This window comes from Carassius gibelio, chromosome A6 (assembly GCF_023724105.1).
Source record: "Carassius gibelio isolate Cgi1373 ecotype wild population from Czech Republic chromosome A6, carGib1.2-hapl.c, whole genome shotgun sequence".
Lineage (NCBI taxonomy): Eukaryota > Metazoa > Chordata > Actinopteri > Cypriniformes > Cyprinidae > Carassius > Carassius gibelio.
In genome coordinates, this window is record NC_068376.1 from 18224623 (window position 1) to 18248177 (window position 23555).

At 36.6% G+C, this 23555-nt stretch overlaps 2 protein-coding genes across 2 annotated transcripts; both read left to right on the top strand.

The window, feature by feature from the left end:
- Nucleotides 1–10525: 10525 nt before the first annotated feature.
- LOC128015596 (retinal rod rhodopsin-sensitive cGMP 3',5'-cyclic phosphodiesterase subunit delta-like) lies at nt 10526–16729 on the top strand. The gene is made up of 5 exons (XM_052599546.1): nt 10526–10768; nt 15001–15089; nt 15289–15414; nt 16066–16171; nt 16249–16729. The coding sequence occupies exons 1-5, from the start codon at nt 10719–10721 to the stop codon at nt 16328–16330; spliced, it is 453 nt and encodes a 150-aa protein (XP_052455506.1). The 5' UTR covers nt 10526–10718; the 3' UTR covers nt 16331–16729.
- Nucleotides 16730–17125: 396 nt separating this feature from the next.
- On the top strand, nt 17126–21371 carry LOC128015597 (prohibitin-2). The gene is made up of 10 exons (XM_052599547.1): nt 17126–17265; nt 18362–18491; nt 19083–19167; nt 19305–19384; nt 19535–19719; nt 19854–19983; nt 20066–20169; nt 20362–20439; nt 20707–20783; nt 20905–21371. The coding sequence occupies exons 1-10, from the start codon at nt 17245–17247 to the stop codon at nt 20924–20926; spliced, it is 912 nt and encodes a 303-aa protein (XP_052455507.1). The 5' UTR covers nt 17126–17244; the 3' UTR covers nt 20927–21371.
- The last annotated feature ends 2184 nt before the right edge of the window (nt 21372–23555 follow it).

The window sequence follows — 23555 nt, forward strand, 5'->3', positions numbered from 1 at the left end:
GCCAGGCAGAAAAGGACTCACTCGAGATCCTGATTGGCTCATTCACACTGACCGTTGGTCTGGGGATGAAACCCTGATTAAAGACTTGTAGAGGCCCCAATCTGTCGACAAAATTCTTTCCAAAAACAGGAGACAAACTGCGGACCCTTGTCAGAGACCACGTCCACCGGAAGGCCATGGATACGGAAGACGTGGTCAATTACCAGTTGGGCTGTCTCCTTAGCAGAGAGGAGTTTGGGTGGCAGCCAGAGAAATCCTGACTCCTGGATGGCAGGTGACCCTAGAATCATGAACCCACTGAAGGACCTCAGGACGTAACACTGCCGGCACGAACAACCGGCCCGCCAGACACTCAACTGGTACTTCTACCCCTCGTCCCGCCACTCGACGTCCCAGGAGAGAACCCCCACCACCACTCCCTCCGGGAGTATAGTCTCGGTACGAGCCTCCTCTCCCGGCCGCTCAAACTGATGGGATAGAGTATCAGGTTTGACATTCTTAGCCCAAGGCCGGTACGAAAGGGTGAAGTTAAAACGGTCAAAGAAGAGTGCCCAGTGGGCCTGGCACGGACTCAGCCTCTTGGCCGAACGGATATATTCTATAAGATCATATAAGTTCTTATGATCCGTCCAGACCAAGAAGGGCAGCGCCGACCCCTCCAATAAGTGGTGCCGCTCAGCCAAGGCCAACCTCACCGCCAGCAGCTCACGATTAAGGTTAAGGCGATGGCAAAAATATGCACAGGGGTGCACTTTCCCATCCTTACAGGAACGCTGGGACAAGAATGCGCCTACCCCAGCTTCTGACGCATCCACCTCAACAAAGAATTGCCGTTCAGGATCTGGAACAGAGAGAACAGGAGCAGAGATAAACCGGGACTTTAAATTATCAAAGGCCTCCTGAGCCTGAGTACTCCAGGTGAATGGTACCTCAATGGAGGTGAGAGCCGTTAAGGGTGCAGCTACCTGGCCAAAATTTCTGATGAATCGCTGATAAAAATTGGCAAAGCCCAAGAAATGCTGCAGAGCCTTCCTGGAGTTGGGGACTGGCCACTTGGTGACAGCCTTGTCCTCTGCCTGATCTAGCTTTATCTCCCCTGCTGAGACTATAAAGCCAAGGAATGAAACAGACTTTGCATGGAACTTGCACTTCTCCGCTTTGACATAAAGCTGGTTCTCCAGAAGCCATTGGAGGACCTGGCGCACATGCTTAGTGTGTACCTGAGGGGATGGAGAAAAGATGTGAATATCATCAAGGTACACAAAGACAAATCTGATAATCATGTCTCCCAACACGCTATTGACCATGCCCTGGAAGACAGCCGGAGCATTGGTAAAGCCCAAACGGAAGGACCAGGTATTCATAGTGTCCTGTGGGGTTATTGAAGGCTGTCTTCCACTCATCGCCTTCACGAATATGGATGAGATGATAGGCATTGCGGAGGTCTAATTTAGCCAAAAGACCAAAAACATTAATTGCAAGGGGAATCGGTTCTTTATAGTTATGTCATTTAACCCTCGATAATCAATGCAAGGACGCAGAGAGCCATCCTTCTTCTTAACGAAGAAGAACCCAGCGCCAGCATGGGAAGATGAGTGTCGGATGAGTCTGGCTTTTAAGGATTCATGAATGTATGCGCCAATAGCTTCTCGTTCAGGACCTGACAGGGAAAATAGGCGGTGGAGAAGTGCCTGGGAGGAGATCGATGGCACAATCAAGCGGCCGGTGAGGAGGCAGCGAGGTGGCCCGGGACTTGCTGAAAACCAGCCGCAGATAAAAGTACATACAAACACTAAAATATCAATGATAACAATGATAATCTAAAGGTGGCAACCAATCAGCAATCTGCGCTCTTTCCCATTACTACCAGAAAACATGTCTAGTTTTTAGTTCATATAACCTGTCTAGTTTAGATTTAATACTAGCTGATAAATTTTTTGGGACCTCAATACACTGTTAGACTTCTGTCTCATTGGCCCTTTATTAACGTGCAATTCCTGCAGTTTTTACCTCAGTAGGAGTGAGTCATTGTTCCCCGCTGCTTTTCCCATCTCTCTCAAGACTGATTTCACAGCATCAACAATTCTACAAAACTTTTGGGAGGTTATTAACGACTAAAATTGATACCCGTTTCGGTACATGAGCGGAGAAGAATCAACATGATTGTTTTCTCAAATTAAATTAGTATTTTTGCTGCGGCCACATTTTTGATGGATTACACAGTATTGGATCAGGAATGTTGAACATTGATTTGTTATCGTCTGTTCTCATTTACTTAATCTGGATTGCAGCATGTTCTCCTGCCACTCAAAAGACAGGTGGATGTGCTTGAGGCTCAAGCAGTTCTCCAAAGTGACTCATTGTACCTGTAATTATTCTTCTAGCTGTCATGACAGGAATGGATCACCAGTCTAACAAATGACACAGAGAGTCAGTTTCTTAGAGTTGACTGCAGTGCGTTCAGTATTAAGTGGAAAATAATTAGGCTATTTTTACAATAAAATAATAATTAGATTCCTTTGTAGAAATTATATGAGGATTCTATGATTATAGAATTTAAAATATGTCCAATACATTTGATCTTAAGTCAAACTGAAAAACAGTTATATGAAGTTGCTGTGTTTAAATAGTCATAGTATGAGCATATGTTCTAGTAAAAAATGATCTGTTCACATTATGAGAGGTAATGATAACCTACTCTTTGAAGTGAATGAGCACTACTTCCATTATTGTTCAATTTCAGGAAATTATACATACTTCATGTGATTGCACCTTTATCAGACTAAGCATTTTTGCTGGCTGGGATAAAGATGAATGAGAATGTAACAATTTAGTAAATGACTCTTAAAGCAAGCCATTGCACTGAAAATAGACCTTTTCACACTGCTCGTTGATTCTGGAAAATTCTCGGAAAACATGTTCTGAGATTGGTCCCGGGAATGGTCTCAGAATGGGGACCTAGTAACATTGCTCGGATCAGTCTTGGAACGGGCCCTGTGTGAACAAAAGCCATGCAGGGCCAATCCTGTAAAGGGTGTCACAGTGACGAGGCACGTTTTTTACCGGGTGTTTTGAAGGCAGATCAACGTTCACAACGAAAAAATATGTGCAAACTGTAATGAAGCAGTGATCAGGGAGCTCCTCACAAAATATTAACAGATTTATCAGAGATGAGCAATAGTGTGGAACTCATTATAATGTAAATCCGTGAATAACACACTCTAAAGATAGACCATGCAATGGGAGAGTCCCTTTAAGCATTCTTGTTCAATATACAGAGGATAAATTGCACCCTCTCAATAGTTTTCTGGGTCGTTTAGCACCTAATTCACTAAATAATTGTGCAAATCAATATTTTAGTGCATTCAGCACCTGCTTAAGCTGGATTGTGGGAGGTTGGTATAAAAAAAAATGCACTGAAATACCACGTGCAAAAATGGCACTACTCTTGAATAAATTCACCCCATAATTTGTAGAAAGTGGTGAAAGCCTGCAAAAATAAAGAAACTGCACTTTTTTGGTCCGCATGTTTAATGTGTTTCATCTTGAGAGAATTTTTCTCTGAAAGACTGTCAGCGAAAATAATTTCCATTTACCTCTGCATTTCAAATGTAACTGTGAGAATTGATCTTCATATGGTACATAATGGATGTAAAACACTCAGAAATTGATTGGATTGTCCCATTCGGATCTGTGATGAGAAAATCTCTTCATATTCCAGTGTTGTTCTACATGATTGTATGGTGTCATGCTATTGCTGTGATGAGATTGACAAAGGTTGCTGTGTTATAATTATTTTCAGTGTGATACTTCCAAAACCATTTAATGATCCCACTTGATAGTTCTCCCAAAAAATTTTTAACCCTGAAGAGGATGAAAAAGCCAGCGTAGAGCAGGGTTGCTAGGTTTAACAGTAAAACCTGCCCAATGGACCCTTTTCAAATTTCCAGGTTACTCAGCAGGTCGTCATAGTTGGGTAAACTTCTAAAGCAGTGAATGGAAAACTACCAGAAATTAAGTTTTTGTTTGACCATTTGCTCAAAACAAAATAAATACTCAATGATGGTGATTTAATGACTTTCAAAGAAAGAAAATAAAAAAAACGGCAGGGTTTCCCTGGTAATATTCACATTCCAGGGCCTAAATACCCATTATTGGGGTGCATTTGACCAGCCACTGAGTAACACAAAAACTACCCAGCACTGATGAAAGAAAGAAGCATTTTTAGTGTACTGTAACAAAATTCAGTAAAAACCCCAATTTAAATTGATTTGAGAAATTAATCTCTTGCTGTTGAATAGCTCGCAGCAATGCACATAAATGCTAATTATGCTAACTTTATTTACTACATGTAATATGATGTTTGCAACAGAAAATTTTAAGGCCAATTCAAACTGCACCAACAGAAACAGACAAACGGCAAAAGACACATTCGTCTGGTGTACCTGTTACCTTTTTGGTTTTGGCCAGCACTTGTTTTTGCCGATTGAACATGTTGAATCTGTATTTGTCGGTTCTTGGAATGTCCGAAAAATGGTGTAGTCAACTGTATAGTCTGCATCTGTCAGTGCAGTGTGAACTGGCCTTAATAAACCCTAATTCAACAAAACATTAAACTCCCCTGTTTAAATAATTGCCAATGTAATTAAGTTGGGACCAAATGTATTACAATAACTCATTTTAATTTAGTAAAACCAAGCAAGTAGCAAAAGTATTTGTGTTTGCATGTGACAGTGATGTATGAAAAATCATTAAACCCAACCAGCTTCCTCTTCATCCTTTGCCCATTACATTTTCAAAGAAGGTTTTCAGTGACCTTTATCAAAGCTACTGCCGAGAGTCTGAAGACATATGTTAAATACAGCAGTTCTTCAAGCTCAGTCCTGACTCTGCTGACCTTTTAATAAGAATGTGTCTTAAAACTCTCCAGCACTCATTTCTAAATGGCCGGTTCACCCGTATTTAACAATAGCTTTGTCAAGGAAATACTAACCTTGATCGTATGTATGATCGAATTAACCCAGATGCGAGGCTGTCTGGGAAGCAGTGCTCTCTGTTCTTAGGCTGTCAAAGTAATGTTCAGAGCCATATCTCTCATTCACTGCTGATAAATAACCATGGCTGCATTTGAAGTATAAAGGCTTCAAAAGCAATCTGGGTGATTATATTGCAAGGCTTAGAGGATGTGAAACACACACAAACAAAAACGTCTAACTGCTGTTGATGTGATCCAGAGCTATATCTGTAATTCACACCAGCCCCACGCATCGGTTTCTGTTATTTCCCACCAGGATCAGATAGAGGACCAGCAGCTGCCGGAATTTGAACATAAAGCAGTGGATTTTTGCTGATAAAGCAGATTTTCAGATGCTTTTTTCATACAACCCTTCCACAGAAAATGAAGGTACACACAACCATTAAGAACACTATATTTGCATTAGTGGTTTTCTTATGGAAAAATGTTGCATTTTGATAAAACAATGAATGTTCAACAATGAAATATGTTCACATTATCTATTTATATTCTAGTCATCTCTCATACAGAAATGTGTTTCCATTTTGACAACTTCCTGGAGGCCTATTGAGACTTCTCTCTCTCCTTTAAGAGCTAACATTAGAAGCGGACGCTAAATGTGGATCACTGGGTTCTTTGGATTTTTAAAGCCATCCCCTCTGTGAAACAATACACACAGACTTATTATACTTGCATGATAAAAAGTAACCTGACATTTACCATTTCCAGACTAAAATTTCAAACTTGGAGCATTCAAGCTACATTTCATGCATTTGACCCTGTCTTTCAAATTGTTCTGACTCAGTGTACTTTTTCTTTTCTAAAAGGTCTGCATAACAATTTCCTGTCATCAAATACCCTTAAAATTCCATAGATTTCTGACTGTAACAGCATCTACAGTCAATTTATCTGTCACTTTTGTTAAAACTTAAAGGCAAAGTCTGACACACTGTTATTGCTGTGGGTGCACTGATATTAAAATATTTATATAATTATTTTTTTTTTGTCCAGTAAATGGCTGATATTACAGTTTTTCTCATTTGCTTTATCTTATTTTTCTTAGCATTTCTTAACATTCTGTTAACTGTAAGTCTTGTTTTATGGGACATCATTCACAACTCTATTGTGTGTCACTTTTTAAACTTTCACTTTAATATGTAATATACATACACAGAAAATGTAACATTTGTTTCATGATTCAAAACCTAATTATTGTGTCAGTAAATTAGCCAATGGCAACAAAATGAAACTTTTTTTCACCATGGCCGTAAACCTGGGAAATACTGGTTGTTTAATTTTTGTAAAAAATTTTTTTTTTTTACATTATCTGTCAGTTTTGTCTGTCTGATTGCTATTTTGTAAAAGTTTTCCACTTTTATTATTGTAAAAATGCATTGCATATCACCAAAATATTCCATGTCAAATATATTTATGGAACATACATGTCCGACAGATTTTGATTATTGAAAGAATCATTATGTGATGGCTCACACAAATAATGTTTAGAAGCTGTGAAGAGTATCGGATGTAAACAAGAAATTAATTGTTCAGAGATCTGAACAAATTGTTCTGATAAAAATCATTAGAGAACTGAAACAAGCCAATTGGGAAAAAATATATATTTTGTATTTTTTCAAATAAATTCTATAGCTTTTTGTTTTTAAAGAATAACGCTACAAGTGAAGAAAGGCAGAACATTGAATGGATTTAAGAGCAGTTTGCTTGAGAACTCAATGTTACTCTAATGTTCAGTGAACACTGAACTAAGAATTTCTGAACAGCTAATGTCGTCTGAGCGACTGGAAATGAGACAATAATTATAACTGTTCCAGTGGATAGACTTGCACGGGAAAAGAGGACAAAAATAGTTCTGATGAAAAATCAATGTACCTGTTTTGATGAAAAAGCTTTCTGTTCTGATTAGTAACGGTTAGCTGCCTGACAAATGGGAGTTTTATCAGTTTAACTGTTATCACAGTGGTCAGATCCAAATGTAAATCAGCAAATAACATTTCAGTTTCACAGATGAAATGCTTCAAACTAGCTAAATGTCATGATCAAAATGTGGGTAAATAATGTGATATGCTGAAAGTGTGCATGTTTAAAAGCTTTAATAGTTTCTCTGTTTCACAAGTCTCAGTGGACACTAATCTATCTTCTCTTTAGACTATAGTTGCATGCTATATGATTGGTCTTTGCTGCTCAATAACTTCAGGTAACGAGCTGTCTAATAGAGAAGTCACAGTCTACTTATCTTCCAGCTGCAACACTCACTTTTAATGAGCTTTACCTAATTTCCTGCTTTTTTATATGCTATCCCATTTAACCTCTGCAAGCCCTTTTCAAACACTATATTTCCTGTTCAGCTCCAATTCAACATTAGAGCTAATTCTAGCATCCTTTCTCCCTGGAAGAGAGGTTTAAATGATGTTGGATACTTTGGTCATTTTGTCAGTGATAAATCAAATTGATTTAAGTTGTGTGCAAAAAATTCATACAAGAAAAACGTTTAATTGTTCATGTCAGACCCAGACCTTCTGCTCAGGATTCGAAGTCATAATGGTCTCAAACTGGCTGTGTGAGTTATTCAGCTATAGTATTGACTTAAACAGTGTGGATAGTCTTTATCCTCCATTCGGTCCAAAATAAAATTATTTCATGGGGTGAACAGCAGAAAGGCAAACGTGTGGCCTGAGTGCAATTGATGGCTGATTTCTCATTAAAATCTCCATATTTCTTTGGTGTATATCTGAAATCCAGTTATAGCAGTCAAAGAGCAGAGCAGTTTTGTTTAACTGGGGTTTCGGGGTGGTTGTTAGGGTGTTTTTTGTGGTTGAGAGGGCATTGCTAGACAGGTTCTTCTGGGTGGATGCTGGGTTATTATGTTAGATGTTTATTAGGTGCTTGTTGGGTGTTCAGGGTGCTTACTAGGGAGATGTTAGAGTGTTGCTATGAAGTTATTAGGGCATTCTGAATGGTTGCTTGGCAGTTGCTAGGGCATTGCTTTGTAGTTACTTGGACATTTTCAGTATGTGGGTGGTTACCAGGGTGTTGCTATGCAACTGCTAGAAAGTTCTGGGTGGTTGCTATGGTGTTCTAAATGGGAGCTAGGCTGTTGCTAGGGCGTCCTGGGTGGTTGCTAGGTAGTTGCAGAAGGATAGAAAAAACATACATTTTTTGACGTGCTATTATGTTAAAGAGATTGCCACACTGAATAACAGGGTGCAAAATTTCACAGTTTCCTTGGAACTGGAAATGTGAATTTTGTCTATTGTCTACCTTTACGTTGTTTTTCAAAAAAAATAATAATAATCTGAACAGCTGCAGCTCTGACATCATAAAACAGCATTACATGTGTGAGGCTGGATTCAGCACTGTCTTTTATGTCATGTCCTCAGTGCTCTGAACTGTCATGATAACAACCACAAAAACAACTCTCAGTTCAAAGAACTGGAATAACATGAAACTTTAAAATGAAACGTATTTACTGAAAACAGAAGATTATGACATTTACTGAATGTAAGTCTTAAAGGTTCTTAAATGTATTACTTAAAAATAGATCAGTAGTCATTGTAAATATGTAGCAAAACATGCCCTGCTTGTTTTCTATTAAGTGTATAGAGGATGATGTTGCTCCTCCAGGGCCTTTTCAGTTGGAGGACTGTTAAAAAATGTTGCTATGAGGTATATCTCAGGTATGTCTCCATTTTTGTGAGGCCTAATCATGCATTAAAGAGGAGGTGAAAGGTGTAATTATTAATTGAACAGCTCAAGTCTAAGTTTGTCTTCTCTCTGGAAGAGTAATTTGAAGTGATGAGTTTGTGGCGTAGAGGATCTCTGCTTCTGTCGTTCATATGACATCCATTCTCGATTCAACTGACACTGACCAGAACAACATTTGACACTTGACACAATTTCAGTAGAGTACATTTGGCTTCATGTAAAGTTCAGCTGCTTGAAAACTAATAAACTTTCTGGCAAAATGTCTAATTTGAGGAATTTTCCTGATTCATTTAACAAGATTTTTCATTAAATTTAGTTGTTGTAGTTTGTTTGTTTTACCTTTGAATCCACTTCATAGTGTTTGTGTAATATTTGTACCAGTTTGCAAGTCTAAGATCATGCATAGATCTTCTCTTTTAAATGCAGTGTACAGAGTTATTTGTGGTCATGCAGTCTGACTGAAAGATGCAATGTCAAATTTAGTATTTGTAAGGGGGAAAGAAATTACAACCATGCACAAGTATATTTCACATTGTTGGGAGAAGCAGAGGCAGCAATTTATGTATTAGATAGCATGGGATTTTGCAGACCACTGCAGAAACATAAAACTTACTGTTAATATAAACTCTTTCTTCTCCCAGTTTCTCATCCTTTCACTCTTGACTGTGATATATCTGAAATAGCCGAGCTGTTTGATGAAGGATACCGCAAACTATTGCACTGAACATTACTTATGTTACCGCACCATCCCCTGGTCACACTTAGGCATTACAGGTCCTCTCTGCATAATATAATATAACATATTATATAATATAAAACAATATTATATAATATAAAGTGCTTGTAATGTAGTGCTGAGTACAGAAGAGACGTGGAGTAGCCTACATTATGTACAGATCTCTGTGGTTTTACATGACCACTCTCTTCAGACACAGGGAGGGCATTTTGAGACTTGTTCATAAATTGCACAGATATAGCCATCATTGTTTCCTGTGCTGTTTTTTGTTTAGCCACAGTGCTTCTTTTAGACATATAATTTGAACAGAGCTTTAATTATATGTAAACTGCTAACTGCTTTTATAGACTACATGTGTTGTGAAGAGAAACTCGTTTGCAAATTCTGCTATTAACACAGCTTGGCTCTGTTGATATATGGCATATGTTTTACAACAACAACAACAGATGATGATGATATACAGTATAGGCCTATATCTCTGCCCTGCTTTGCACAACATTACAAACACGCATTTCATATTAAGATGAGCCTGTCTTATAAATTGTAGAGAATATATATTTTGTTTTAAAATATATGCTAAAGTATAAAATGGAGCGCATACAGAAATGGATAATTCATTTAAGGGATTATTAGTCTATGTGCTCCAGAATATTTTTGTCGGAAATAGCCGCATGTTTGTTATTGCTAATTCAAATTAAATTCAAAATCTTTGACATAAAGAGAACAATACACTGGCCTCACATATTCCACTATCCATAAAATGAGCGTTATTAATCTGAACAGTTTTTATATGTTGTCACCTGTAAATTCCACCTAAAGCGCATTATTTATTCCATAGCACATTATAGGACAGATAACTTTTTGTCACATACGCGCTTCCGTTCTGCTGCATTCGAAGGACGTTTGAGGGGTTGCCATCGGTGACGCGTCCCTACGCAACCAAACCCCGCCCTGGCTCTTGCATCTCCGCTCTGATTAGTGCATTTAATCCAGGCCTTCGGAAACTCGTAAAATGATTGGTCGAACCAGCTGTCAGTCTCCCACAAAAATCTATTTACAGTAGGTTGTGAGCGGATCAAGTGTACCCGTTCAGATTAAAGCTGGATCTCACTCTAACTAAAAGCCTTTCTAGGTGGATTTTGTGTAGTTTACAAGCTGTTTTGTCCAATATATATTAGTTATTCCTCGACGGAACGTATTAATTCGTCTGTATTCATCTGCTGAAGCTGAAGATCGAGGGAAAAGATGTCTTCGGATGAAGACAGAGCGAAGGAGATTCTGAAAGGGTTTAAACTGTATCCTTAAGTGATGATGGGACAGATTAGCCTGCTAACTACAAACATCAAACTCACACAACTTTGCATCTTTATTCAGGTGTAGATCTGGATTGATTGATTGATTAAGTAATTAATTAAACGGTTATGAAACCAGGACTTCAGTATTAATTGATGCTGTATGAGATGCTGGTTACAGTTAGCAGGACAAAGTGGGAGGTGAACTAGTTTCATATTATGTTATGCTTTTTAGGTTATTATGATCAAAACTTGATTTCAGTTTCAACAATATCTATCTATAAATCCAAATGCTTTGTATTTCAACAAACAAACTACAGGGTATTTTTGCGTCTGTGGTGGCAGACTGTCAGTAAACTCATTTTTGATGTATTAACACTTATAAACATCCAGTTGAGTTTTTAAACTGGTTTTCTTAAGTTTTTGCTGTATATATGAAAAGTTTATTTGCTATGTAACGTAAGTGTGTGAACGAATAGATGGTGTAATTTCTCTAATCCAGATTAAGTCTGTGTTATTCTATAAATTGTATACATATGCATGTTTTAATGTGCATACATGGATTAATGAGTTACTGGCATATGAATTGTAATTGACTAGTGCAGTTAAGTATATTGACGGAAGTCATTTCAAAGCAGTTTGGTGGTGCTTATTAGATTCTAGACACTTTCATGTAAAATTCCCACTAAGTTTTACATTTATCTGAGCATATCAGCATTAGTAACTAACTGTGGGATGTTGTTCTTTTCTTCAGATGAAAGTTTGGCTAATGTTCACATGGGCTTCAGGATACTATGTGACTATCAGGCATCTGATTCTTGGGATCAGGTACATTAGACAGGTGAAATCTCCTCACACAGTTTGTGCCTGCCATCACGATTATGTAACATTGGCTAGTGTTTCTATAATAGGCTCTGTAAATCTGACAAGAATAATCACACTAGCACCAGAACCCTTTGATGGGGTGGAAAATGGTCAAGTCTGGAACATTTGGATTGCCTTGCAAGTCCTGATGTACATTGTTTTACAAATATTTCTTCAGGTAGACATGGGTCTACCCTGTGTGACCTTCTCTGGGAAAGCAAGGGTTTGTCTTACAGGCTGTTAATTCTTAAATCCTTGATTTAAAAAGGACAGGGATTTGCTGCCTTATGCTCCTCACATCCAACTTCTTTAAAGGCAAAGCTGTGGAAAATGATTAAAACTTACTGTATGTAAATGTTTGTCTTATAATGAAAGGTTTGTGAATGATGGTGTTGAAAATCTGTAAGGACATATTTAAGGTTTACACTATTGTTCAAAATGTTTGGGGTCATGAAGTTATTATTATTATTATTATTATTATTATTATTATTATTATTAAATAAGTCAATCATTTTATTCAGCAAAGATACAAATTACAAAGCAAAGTATTACATTTCTCAAAACCGACAGTATAAATGTTAAAAAAGAAATATTTTGAACTCAAAGTTTATCAAAGAATCCCAAAGAAATGTATTTTGCTTTCTACAAAAAAAATACATATTTATTTATTTATTAAGCAGTATATTAGAAAGATCTCTGAAGGATCCTGTGATACTGAAGACTGGAGTAATGGCTGCTCAAAATTCAGCTTTGCCATCACAGAAATAAATGTATTTATAATAATATTTCACAACATTACTGTTTTTACTATATTTTTGTTTAAATAAATGCAGCCTTGTTGAGCAGAAGATACATCTTTCAAAAACAACCCCACACTTTTGAATGGTGGTCTATGGTAGTCAGAGTGTATGGATAAAACATTGAGGTTTTGTTTTAGGTAGAATATTGAAACTTTGTACTGTAGTTGTTCAGAGTAAACAGAAGCATGGGCTGATATGCCATAGATATCACTTACTATTTAGAAACAGGCTTTTATGCATAATGTCTGTTATTGCATTGGCCCTGAACATAATTTTAGAGCCTCTGGTTTTTTTTCACTAAATTTGTGTCATCTTAGTATAGCACAGCTCTTTATAGCAGCATGAATCTGGTACAATGTAGTTACGCAGCACAAATGGATTTTCAAAGGCTGGTCAGTGCAATTTTATCTGCAGGTTTTATCTTATTTGGCCTGTGTATTTATTTTTATTTTTTAATCCCAGTGTGCCCCAGAGGTTACTACTGTGTGCACAGCACCATACCCTTGAGTGACTAAAACAAAAAACAAAACAAAAAACACTTAAATGACGAAAAAGACAGATATTGTATTGTGTGCCAAACTATGTTTGCTAGAAGCATAAGAGATTTTGAAGGTGTGTGAATTTTGTTTGCTTGCCATGTCTTTCAAAGCTAGTTTTCTGTTCCTCTTCCAGGAATACAGTACTGTGTGTGTATTTATTGGTAAATCGTTAAAACTAACATGGGCTTTACCTCCAGCCTTTTAAATAAGGCAAAATGTGATGCGTTAGATTTTTGTATTATTATTATTATTAGTATTAGTATTAAACTACACAGTTACTGTAGTTCTTTTGCACCAGTAACAACAGACTGGAAATGGCAACAGTATGCAACAATGGATGACTTTTAAAACTGAATGTGGCTTCCGTGAAAACATTGGCGCCAAAGGGACTAATTACCTCGACAGTGTTTGTGAGTTAAAGGGGCTCTCCCCTGCGACTCTCTCTGTGTGCCCAGCAGGTGAGATCCCACAGACATCTGTCACCGATAATCTCAAATGCAGTCGCCTGGTTCATCATATACGGAGCCTGAAACTTTAAGGGAGTAGTTACTCATTTTTAGGATCACCCTAAATAGTATCTAGTATCACAGGATATCATGAAGCATATAAAATTGATTGGAAATAAGTATGGAATAAGTCTGGAATTTGCTTAATTGATGTCTAAGCACATTAATATGAGTGGGAAACATCTAAAATGTAGTTATTTTTGTAGTGTATACATTGTGCATGAAGATATGGGTTCTGTTCAGCAAAGTTAACATTGAATGATTGAATTCGGTTCAGTTTGGTCATTTTGTAAAAGGGGATTTTTTATATATATATATATATATATATATATATATATATATATATATATATATATATATATATATATATATATATATATATATATATATTGACTGAGAATGATCCGGGGTTATGCTTCTGGTTATTTGTGTCTTGGGATTAATTTCAAGTATTTAATGCTTCAGAATAGTTCCATGAGAGAAGAACTAAATAATAAATAAGAATATACAATAAAAAAAAAATACATTGATAAAATTAATATAATTTATATAAATAAATCATCTTATTATGGCGGCAGTGTCAGTGATATTTACTTTTTTGATGAAGGACTTTTATGATGAGCCCTTTTTATTCCTACAGTAACTATTTAGGGATTTGCATCTGTTGAGGAGCATTTATGTGTCACTATTAATGCCTGAAAGGTAGATTAGGATTAGTGATACATGTAGCACACTTATGCAGCCCTGACTGAGGTCTCGTAGGTTGGTAACTTGGGCCTGTGCTGTGCACCTGTAAGGACACTTGCAGCCTTGTGTAAGTGTGCTTTAGCAGCCTGAAAGGCTCATACAGGTGGTCTGAAGATGAAGAGGTCAGATGTCATTGACAGAGTACAGGACACTGTCACAAACCATTGTTTAGCAGACAGATCAGGCTGTTTTTAGACTTCAAAAGTGGTCTGTTTCCGTTAGCTTTGCTGGTTATGTTTGCATTTGTGATTTATAACAAATTGCTGCTCAGTGTAATAATTATAAACTCTCAAATTTAAACATCATTTCGAGGAATAGTTCACCCATCACGTGTTTTGATAAATACTACCTTTATGTTCCGTGGAACATAAAAAGAACAAGCAAGATATTTAGTGAATTTAAGCTTAAAGTGTGTTCCTCACACAAATCTAGTATATGGCTTCAGAAGATTTGGAATACAGTGCAAATGTCTTATGGACTGCTTTTATAATGCTTGTTTGTTCTTTTTGGAGTTTGATGGCTGCTGAACATCTCTTTTAGTGAAAAAGTTATTTAGGTTTGAAATGACTTGAGGTAATTGATGATGTTTATGTGAACTGTTACCTGAGGCTCAGTGAGCCTAATACAAAACTCCAATTATTGATTTGGAAAAGTATTATCTTCTGTCGACATTGTTTGAGCTTATCGTCTTGTCAAATGTCATTTCCTGGAAAGTTGGCCCTGATTTCAGAAGATATTTTCATTGTCAGTCTGTTCAGCATGCCTTAACTTGTCTTCAGAAACTGGATGAATCTTAGAGATGCAGAGACAGGGAAGGTTCTCTGGCAGGGAAATGAAGATCTCTCCCTTCCTGGGGTAGAACATGAAGGTTTGTGGTTCTCAGCATTACCTTGCATTAAAGATTTAAACTATTGACTCGATTAAGCTACGCCTAGTCTTCTCTTATGTCCACTACCTCACTGCTTCTTTTAGTGATGTCAGTGAGAGGTCAAGATCAGTCTAGAGTTTTGAATTTAGTACAGAATGTGCCATGCCTGGTAACTAACAGATCTGTTTTGGTTTTCCAGCCCGGGTTCCAAAGAAGATCCTGAAATGTAAAGCTGTCTCCAGAGAGCTGAATTTCTCTTCCATAGAAAAACTGGAAAAATTCCGACTGGAGCAAAAAGTTTTCTTTAAAGGCCAGTGCCTAGAAGGTTGTTCTAATTATTTCATGCACATTTCACTTTTGTGATAAGATATAGCAATGTTAGAACAAATTAGAGCTCCCTTTTATAAAATGTTTGGTTCTGAAATATCTTTAAAATGATTTAAAACAGAGACGTTTTCTCGAGCAAGGAGCTCCATACAAATGACTTTATTCATTAACCATTATCAATAAAGGACATTATCAATTTTAAATCCATTTATCCATTTGAAATCCTATTAGAACTGAATGTCGTAAGAATATATTTGTAAAAATGATTAGTACACCACATTTATTACTTAAGTAAATTTGGACAAAGACATCAACACTGAATACTAACCATACATTCTCATATTAGCTATAGAGGTTTTAAACATTTAACTAAGCTAAAATTTGTCAACTATAAACGTGATCATAATTGAATAGCATTCATTCATTACATCCACAGGTACAGGTAACTTGTGAAACATTTGAACATTTATACATATATACTATGCCTAATATTAAATGTGTGTTCACAAACAATCTCTTATAACTTATAAAAGATATTTGAAAGCTTGTTAGTGAATATGTTTTAATCTTATTAGCTTGGCATAGTTAAAGTGTGTAAGGACTATTTAAATCACAAAATGCTTACACATGTACCTTGTATTTTTTTCAGAGTGGTTTTTTGAGTTTGGCTTTGTGATTCCTAATTCTACGAACACATGGCAGTCTTTGATAGAAGCTGCACCTGAGTCACAGATGATGCCTGCAAATGTCTTAACGTAAGATCTTCTTCTTTCTACCTATTAGATATCCATAAAAGCTGGATTAATCATGGATCAAATTTCTTCTCTTGTAGTGGTAATGTTGTTATAGAGACCAAGTTTTATGATGACGACGTTCATGTCAGCACATCCCGGGTACGACTCTTCTATGTCTGAGACGGAGACATTTTTTTTTTTTTTACTGTCACTTCAGAGGATGGACCCATCACATTAGACACTCTGCGTACTGAGTATTTCTTCTGAGGTGCTTTTAAGGGAACATTTCAGTAAAACCCAGTTTCAACAAACAAATGGTCACACCAGTTTTATGGCAGATAATGACTTGTACATATGAGCTATGATGCTCATTACAACCTGGTTGTGTAAATTACCTGTTTGTATATTTTTCTTCTTCTGTAATTCAATCCTGCAATGTACACTGCTTCCTTATCAACTGTTTTTAAAATGTTTTCTCCCAGTCTGTGTGGTTATTCATGGTCTTTTTTTAGTCAAACTGTAAGATAGGCTTTGTTTTAAAATACATGATGTAATAATGGATTAAAATATTAATATTAATATTTTGTCTCTTGCATTTCTCCCTTAAATATTTTTCAGCAGAATGAGTTGATTTCATATTTGTTATTTTTGGCCAATGTTTATGTCACACATTGCATGTACAGAAATATTGCAGCTTTTACATGACATAAAATAAGTGGACCAATAACAAATCAAAAAAAGCACAGAGGTTTAAAAACTGCGTATTCGACCTATGTATTAATCTCATTGAATAAACTATGGGCACATATCTTTCTTCAGTTAAAATCTCTTAATGGTTTTCCCATCAAATTTGTTTTAATTTTAATATAGTCTACAGTTCTAATCTATAGTTTATAGTTCGACAGTTTAATTTTAATATATAGTCTTGGATATGACCTAGCGTATAATGACTATAAAGACTGGGCGTTCTCAATATAGTAATGTCCAAAACGTGGAAATAACAGAGTACTAGGACTTTGGTACTACATTACCCAGAAGATTCTTCCGGTTGCAGCGGAAGTTGTTCGTGACGACCTTGGGAAGCTGCTGCAAGCATGGCGAATAAAGAGCCTAACGTGAGTATCTTAATTCTTAAGAAATGTTATTTGTTACATTAGAATAAAAAAATGCTTATTAATGAGCAGTCATAATCAGTTTGGCAACAGAAATTGCAATATAAAAAGAATGTTACACAACGCATGATTTGTAACCCTGATCTGCTCTCATAGACTTAAGTACATTTTACGATAAAACGTGCTGTCAGACCCCTCAACAGAGAGCTAAACAAAATTTTGACGTTTTAGTAGGAATTGAAACATTATTAATAATTTTTGAATAGCATGCTTTGCCCTTTGAATACCTGTACTGTCCTCATACCAGGTGTCCTGACATTTTATCCTAGCGTCCAAACTGGGTTTGCTGCGCATGCACACATTAATATCGCGTCCTTTTTCTCACGCTGAACAACACTATTTAATGTATCTGCATTACTGTAAGGGTAGGTTTAGGGTTGGGGTAGGTGTAGACTTTAATAAAACACAATCTAATAGGTCGGAAAATGTATTTATTGTTGGTTTCCTGAAGCTGTATCCCTTCTAGCTACAACCGCAAATATAATCCGAATCAGAGTGAGCTTTATTCCCAGGTTATGTTTACACATTCGAGGAATTTGTTTTCATGACAGAAGCTATAACACATAATTACTGTATTTGAATTGCTGTAAGGGAAGGTTTAGGTTTGTGGTAGGTGTAGAAGTTAATAAATCATACGTTTACAGGTAGCATTTTTCGTTGTCGAATTGTACTACCTAATGTTTTTATGGGAGGTAGAAAAATCTGAGAACACAGTCTGCTCTTAAAGCTTGTTGGGCCTTTGATGTTAAATACCACCTGTAACACATTCTTGTAACGTTAGGTCTAAAATTAGTGTGATACATCTGTAGACTCAAATAAAATGTAATGTTTTTCATAAAATGTTGCCTAATTTGTTTATCACAGTACCTGCTCTAGCATGATCTGTATCAGAATGTCAGCGAATAACGTCATTTCCCAGACAGTGGTTATTATTAACACATGAACAGGGCAACTGTAAAGATTATACTATTGATGTAACGGTCATATTGTTGGTGTAATTTCCACTAAAAGTGAAAATGTTCATTTTGTAATCTTGCAGAGGTTGCTCCAGAACCTGAGGGATCTCGCTGGACGCATGTCCTCTGGCTCAAAGGGTGCTGGACTCGGACTGAAGTTATTATTTGGAGCTGGTGCACTCGCTTATGGAGTCAAAGAGGCCACATATACAGGTAAATGCAGTATTACTTAAAAAAAAAAAAAAAAAAGTATTAGAAGTAGAGCTCCGATGTCTAGTGCAAGGAACTATTCAGGGCATTACTATTCAGCTTGGGATCAAGATTTAGTTTTTGAAAGAAATTCATACTTTTATTCAGCAAGGATGCATTAAATCAATTAAAAGTGATGGTTAAGACATTTACAATGTTACAAAAGATTTATTTTAAATAAATGCTGTTCTTTTGTAATTTATCAAAGAATCTGGAAAAAAAAGTCATGGTTTTTACTTTAATTAGAATACAAATAAATTATTATTTAATTATAATAATACCGGCTGCTAAAATTCAGCTTTGCCTTTACAGGAATAAATTACATAAAAAGATAACATTTTAAATTGTAATAATGCTTCTCAATTTCCCTGTTTTTTTTGTTTGTTTTTTGATCCTGTAAATGCAGCCTCGGTGAGCATTAGAGATTTCTGGATAAAATATTTTTGAATGTTAAACTTTTGAACGGTGGTGTATCTGTGCTATACAGTTTTGAAATTAATATTAAACAAAGAGGACTGGTAATGTCATCACTCACACTAATTTTCTTGTCTTTAGTGGAGGGTGGTCAGCGAGCAATTGTCTTTAATAGAATTGGAGGGATGCAGATGGACACAGTGCTCTCTGAGGGTCTTCACTTCAGGTCATTTTTAATGACTTGTTGAAGTCTTATATACTTGTTCTGTGTGAAAGCATGTTTAATCTCACCATAATAAAAAAAGAAATGCTGTAACTTTAATAAAATTAAACTAAAAAATGAAACCAACATTGTTCTTCTAGGATACCATGGTTTCAGTATCCAATCATATATGACATCAGAGCCAAACCAAGAAAAATATCATCCTTAACAGGAAGCAAAGGTAACTTTCTGAATTCTATTTTATTGTCATGATCATGCTTTGTTTACTTCCATTTCGACATAGTCCTAATTTGTTAACATTGATTATAGTTCATTTAAATCTGTAAGTCTTTAGTTGTCCTTTTCTCACATGGAGATGTAATGTGGTCAGACCTGCAGATGGTGAACATCGGATTGCGTGTGCTGTCACGACCTGTGGCTTCCAACCTTCCTGTCTTATACCAACAGCTGGGGAAGGACTACGATGAGCGTGTGCTGCCATCCATTGTAAATGAAGTTCTGAAGAGTGTGGTTGCCAAATTTAATGCGTCCCAACTAATTACGCAAAGAGCCCAGGTTTGTATTTTCTCACAATCTGTTACTCCGTTTTAAAAGTCTTCCACATATTCTTCAATTGAACCTAATTTCCAGGATTCCATGTTCAAAGGAAGAAAATCTCCAAATTACATTGTCAAAATGATTACTTACAGGTCTCTCTACTCATCCGACGGGAGCTCTTTGAACGTGCTAAGGACTTCAACATCATTCTCGATGATGTGGCTATCACTGAGTTGAGCTTCAGCAAGGAGTACACAGCAGCTGTGGAGGCCAAACAAGTTGGTAAGTAAAATTAGGTTCTTGTGTGTTGCAGCATAACATATGTGCACTTTATAACTAATAAAACGTGCTTATGGTCTTCCAGCCCAGCAGGAGGCGCAAAGAGCTTACTTCTATGTGGAGAAAGCAAAACAGGAACAGAGGCATAAAATCATCCAAGCTGAAGGAGAGGCCCAGGCGGCCAAAATGGTATGATCCTCTTATCTAAAATGATTTACTTTTGCCACTCGCAGGTCTAAAATTCATGAGTATTTTAATTATTATGTTATATTATTGTATTGTATTCCAGTATTATTTTATGATAGAAATATTATTCATGTGTCTTTTTTAGAAAAATATTCTGAGAGATGTTTTTTTGGTTTGGTCTGATCTAATTCACAGTTAGGGGAGGCCGTCACAAAGAACCCTGGATATCTTAAACTCAGAAGAATCAGAGCAGCGCAGAGCATTGCCAAAACGGTACTTGGTGTCATAATTCACTCCGTTTTATTTGTTTGTCATTTTTATTGAGTTTTCCTGATGTAAACGGTACACTTTGGAAAAAGGTGTGTTTTTCAGCCATGTAAATATTTGATGTTCACTAGCAGTTCTGCCAAGGTTCAGCTGGTCTTGGATGGCTTTTTAAATTTATTTTTTGGCTTAACATTTATTCAAGTCTTTTTGGAAAAAGCTGAATGTTTTTATGACCTTTCTAAAAGCCCTGACCAGATGAAGGTTGTTTTCCAGGTGGCGGCTTCACAGAACAAGGTTTACCTGAGTGCAGATAGTTTGGTTCTGAATCTACAGGACGACTCTTTTAACAAGTAAGAACCGTAACATTTTATACCTTAAAAATTTCAAGACTTCTCAAAAAGAGAAGTCTGGCTTAATTACATTGTGTAAAAATATAGTTGGTGTTGACGCAATCTTCTTTTTGCATTACAGTTTGTCTCTCGGAAAGAAGTAACCCATTCAGAAGGCACTCTAATTCTCAAAAGTTCTATTACAAGTAACTGTATGTGTGTCCATTGAGAGGGCATTTTCTGATTGAATCACAAATTCATATGTCAGTCTGGGGAAGACTCATTAAATATCTAATGGTGTAGTGTCCCGGTTCGTCAATAAAATTTGGCTCCAGGATTTGCTGTTTATCAAGACATTGCAGATTTGTTTTCATTTTCAGCACAATAAATGAAGGCAACTACGTACAACTGTACCAGATCATTTTCAACATTGTTGTAACAGGAAACTTGTCTTTATATTCTAAATTAGATGAGCTCAAGGTTGGCTGGGAAAAAAATATATCCATCCATTTGCTTAAGAATGATTTAGGTAATTCCTGAAAAATAACCCAAACAGTTGTATGTGTGTCTCAAAGTGACAGCTAATAAAAACTTTACTATTTCCAATCAGATGAAGTTCAGAAAGGCTACATGTTTGGCAGGTGCTTTGTTGCTGTTTGGATTAACCTGGAATATTATTCTTGTCTAGTTCCTGCTTGCATTGGCACAATATGAACAATTTTTTGAATATTTTTTTTTTTTTTTTGCCTTCACAGTTGCTGGATCTCTTAAGAACAGCTGAAATATGCTGAAATATGTCTTTAAGTAGTTTGTCTAAGACACATCTATAATTAGATTGAGCTATAAAATACATACATTGTACACATTTAAAAATTGATATAGCTAAGATTAATTCATTCAATTTGGCTTAAAAGAAAAAAAAAATGCAGGTGCCAACACAGTTTTCAGTAGGTAATATCAGAAAGGAATCAAGACAGAAACTACATAAAAGCAGCCACACAGTGGCCGGATGGAAATTGTTGCTACACTGTGGAGGTGTGTTTGATGATTACATATTAAAGTGCCTATAAATAAGGTTCCAGGTGTTCAGATGATCTGTATGATTTCTCCAGAAGAATATAGCCTGGATCTGTGTCGTGAATTATTGGGTGAATGCACATAGTGTGAAACATTTAAGACCTTATTTAGCTGGGCGCAGTAGGATGAGGATGTACACGTAATCGAAGACATTGGGACAGATTTGAGTGTCAGTAAATGCAGCCTGATCAAAGTGCAGTGGGTTTGAGCACTGCAATTTAGCTTTATTGAAGTAATTATTATATAATTGCTAGGGTGTTGCGGGCACGAAGATTTCATTATTAATTCCAAGACCAAAAAAAGAACTTCCCCAACTGCAGCCCTGTTCTTTTGTTTAAATCCCTTTATAAAAAAAAATGATTTTCCTATTATATATATTTATGTCAGGATCTGGTGTGTATGAATTCTAAAATAAGTGATTCAATTTAATTGTGTGTGATGCATTGATTTATTACATGAAACAATGATACTTATTGGCATTATATATGCCAGTTCTCTAAATGTTAACGGACACTGCTATTTTTATTTAAAAGACAGTTTATTATAAAGAAATAAAGGTTTTTATTATATCTTTTTAATTTTCATACACAGTTTTACCTGACCTCAGAAAAAGTACACATAAGCAGATGAAAACTGAGAAGTCGCTGACTGCCTGCATGTTTCATTGGATAATCTGGGGTTGTGTTAAAGCTCTTATATGGCTCTGTGCCGTCTCAGTATAATTAGATCATATTAAGCCCATTGTGTGCATGTGGGGATTCAACTATAGCCTATCAGTGTTAGACTTGCTAAAGGGCCCCACTAGGTGTCACTCAACACCCAATACCGCCCTACACGGTCTCACATAGCATTCAACTGCTGAGATTGTCTGCTAAATAAAACTACAAACGCTTGAGCTTCTGTAGTTTTCATAACATACTGCTGGGTTAAGCGTGAAGCCACATGCATGTCCCTCCAGGCTTTAAAGCTTGTATTCATCCTTAATGCGCCCCTACACAATGTCCCTCTATAGTGAAAAGCACTGTTTGTGCCACATACTCCTTCATGAAGGTGGACTGAAGGTCAGGTGTCTGTGAGTTAAACACAAACACAGCCCTCCCCAAAGCTCCAGTCTTCAAAGTCCAATAACAACAAACATGTAACACCCGCTTGAGTAAGCTGAATGTTAATAGAGGGAATGAGCTGGCTGCGGTGGTGCTTTTTTTTTTTTTTTTTTTTAACATGGCTTGTTTGCACCCTCCCTTCTTCACACTAACACGCGCAAAAAAAGATGCAAGCCCATTGCTCAGTCGGTGTGTCTCCATGGCAACACTGACCTCATGCTGTGACAGGCAGTCTGGGCTGGTTGCTATGGTAAGTCATTGTGACATCAAACCTTAGCCCCAGTTGCCATGGCACCACACCTACTGGCACAGCAGCTTCTGTGTGATGTCTGGAGCCAACAGGCAACAGTGCTACAATGTCCCATTTCCATTCGTGATGTTTATTCCTTTGTTCTGCTGCTTTTTTATGCAATACCGTACGATTCTGCCTTATCCTTTTTCTTTCTTCTTTTTTCATTGTAAACATTTTAATGATTTTCTTCACTATCTTTAAGCACAGACTGTCGTTCACCTTTATAAAAAAAATCCTTCTCATTAGAACATTTATTTATGTGTTTGGTGTCTTTGAGTAAGTCATGGCTTTCAAGGACAAATGAAGAAGTCTGAACGACAT

What these genes read in the sequence shown, in the direction of transcription:
- LOC128015596 (XM_052599546.1), top strand. Translation starts at nt 10,719, where the DNA reads ATGTCTTCGGATGAAGACAGAGCGAAGGAGATTCTGAAAGGGTTTAAA. An exon ending in TCCTGGGGTAGAACATGAAG is followed by an intron (nt 15,090 to 15,288) that starts GTTTGTGGTTCT and finishes TTGGTTTTCCAG; the next exon opens with CCCGGGTTCCAAAGAAGATC. An exon ending in ATGCCTGCAAATGTCTTAAC is followed by an intron (nt 16,172 to 16,248) that starts GTAAGATCTTCT and finishes CTTCTCTTGTAG; the next exon opens with TGGTAATGTTGTTATAGAGA.
- LOC128015597 (XM_052599547.1), top strand. Translation starts at nt 17,245, where the DNA reads ATGGCGAATAAAGAGCCTAAC. An exon ending in TAATTACGCAAAGAGCCCAG is followed by an intron (nt 19,720 to 19,853) that starts GTTTGTATTTTC and finishes GATTACTTACAG; the next exon opens with GTCTCTCTACTCATCCGACG. An exon ending in CAGGACGACTCTTTTAACAA is followed by an intron (nt 20,784 to 20,904) that starts GTAAGAACCGTA and finishes TTTGCATTACAG; the next exon opens with TTTGTCTCTCGGAAAGAAGT.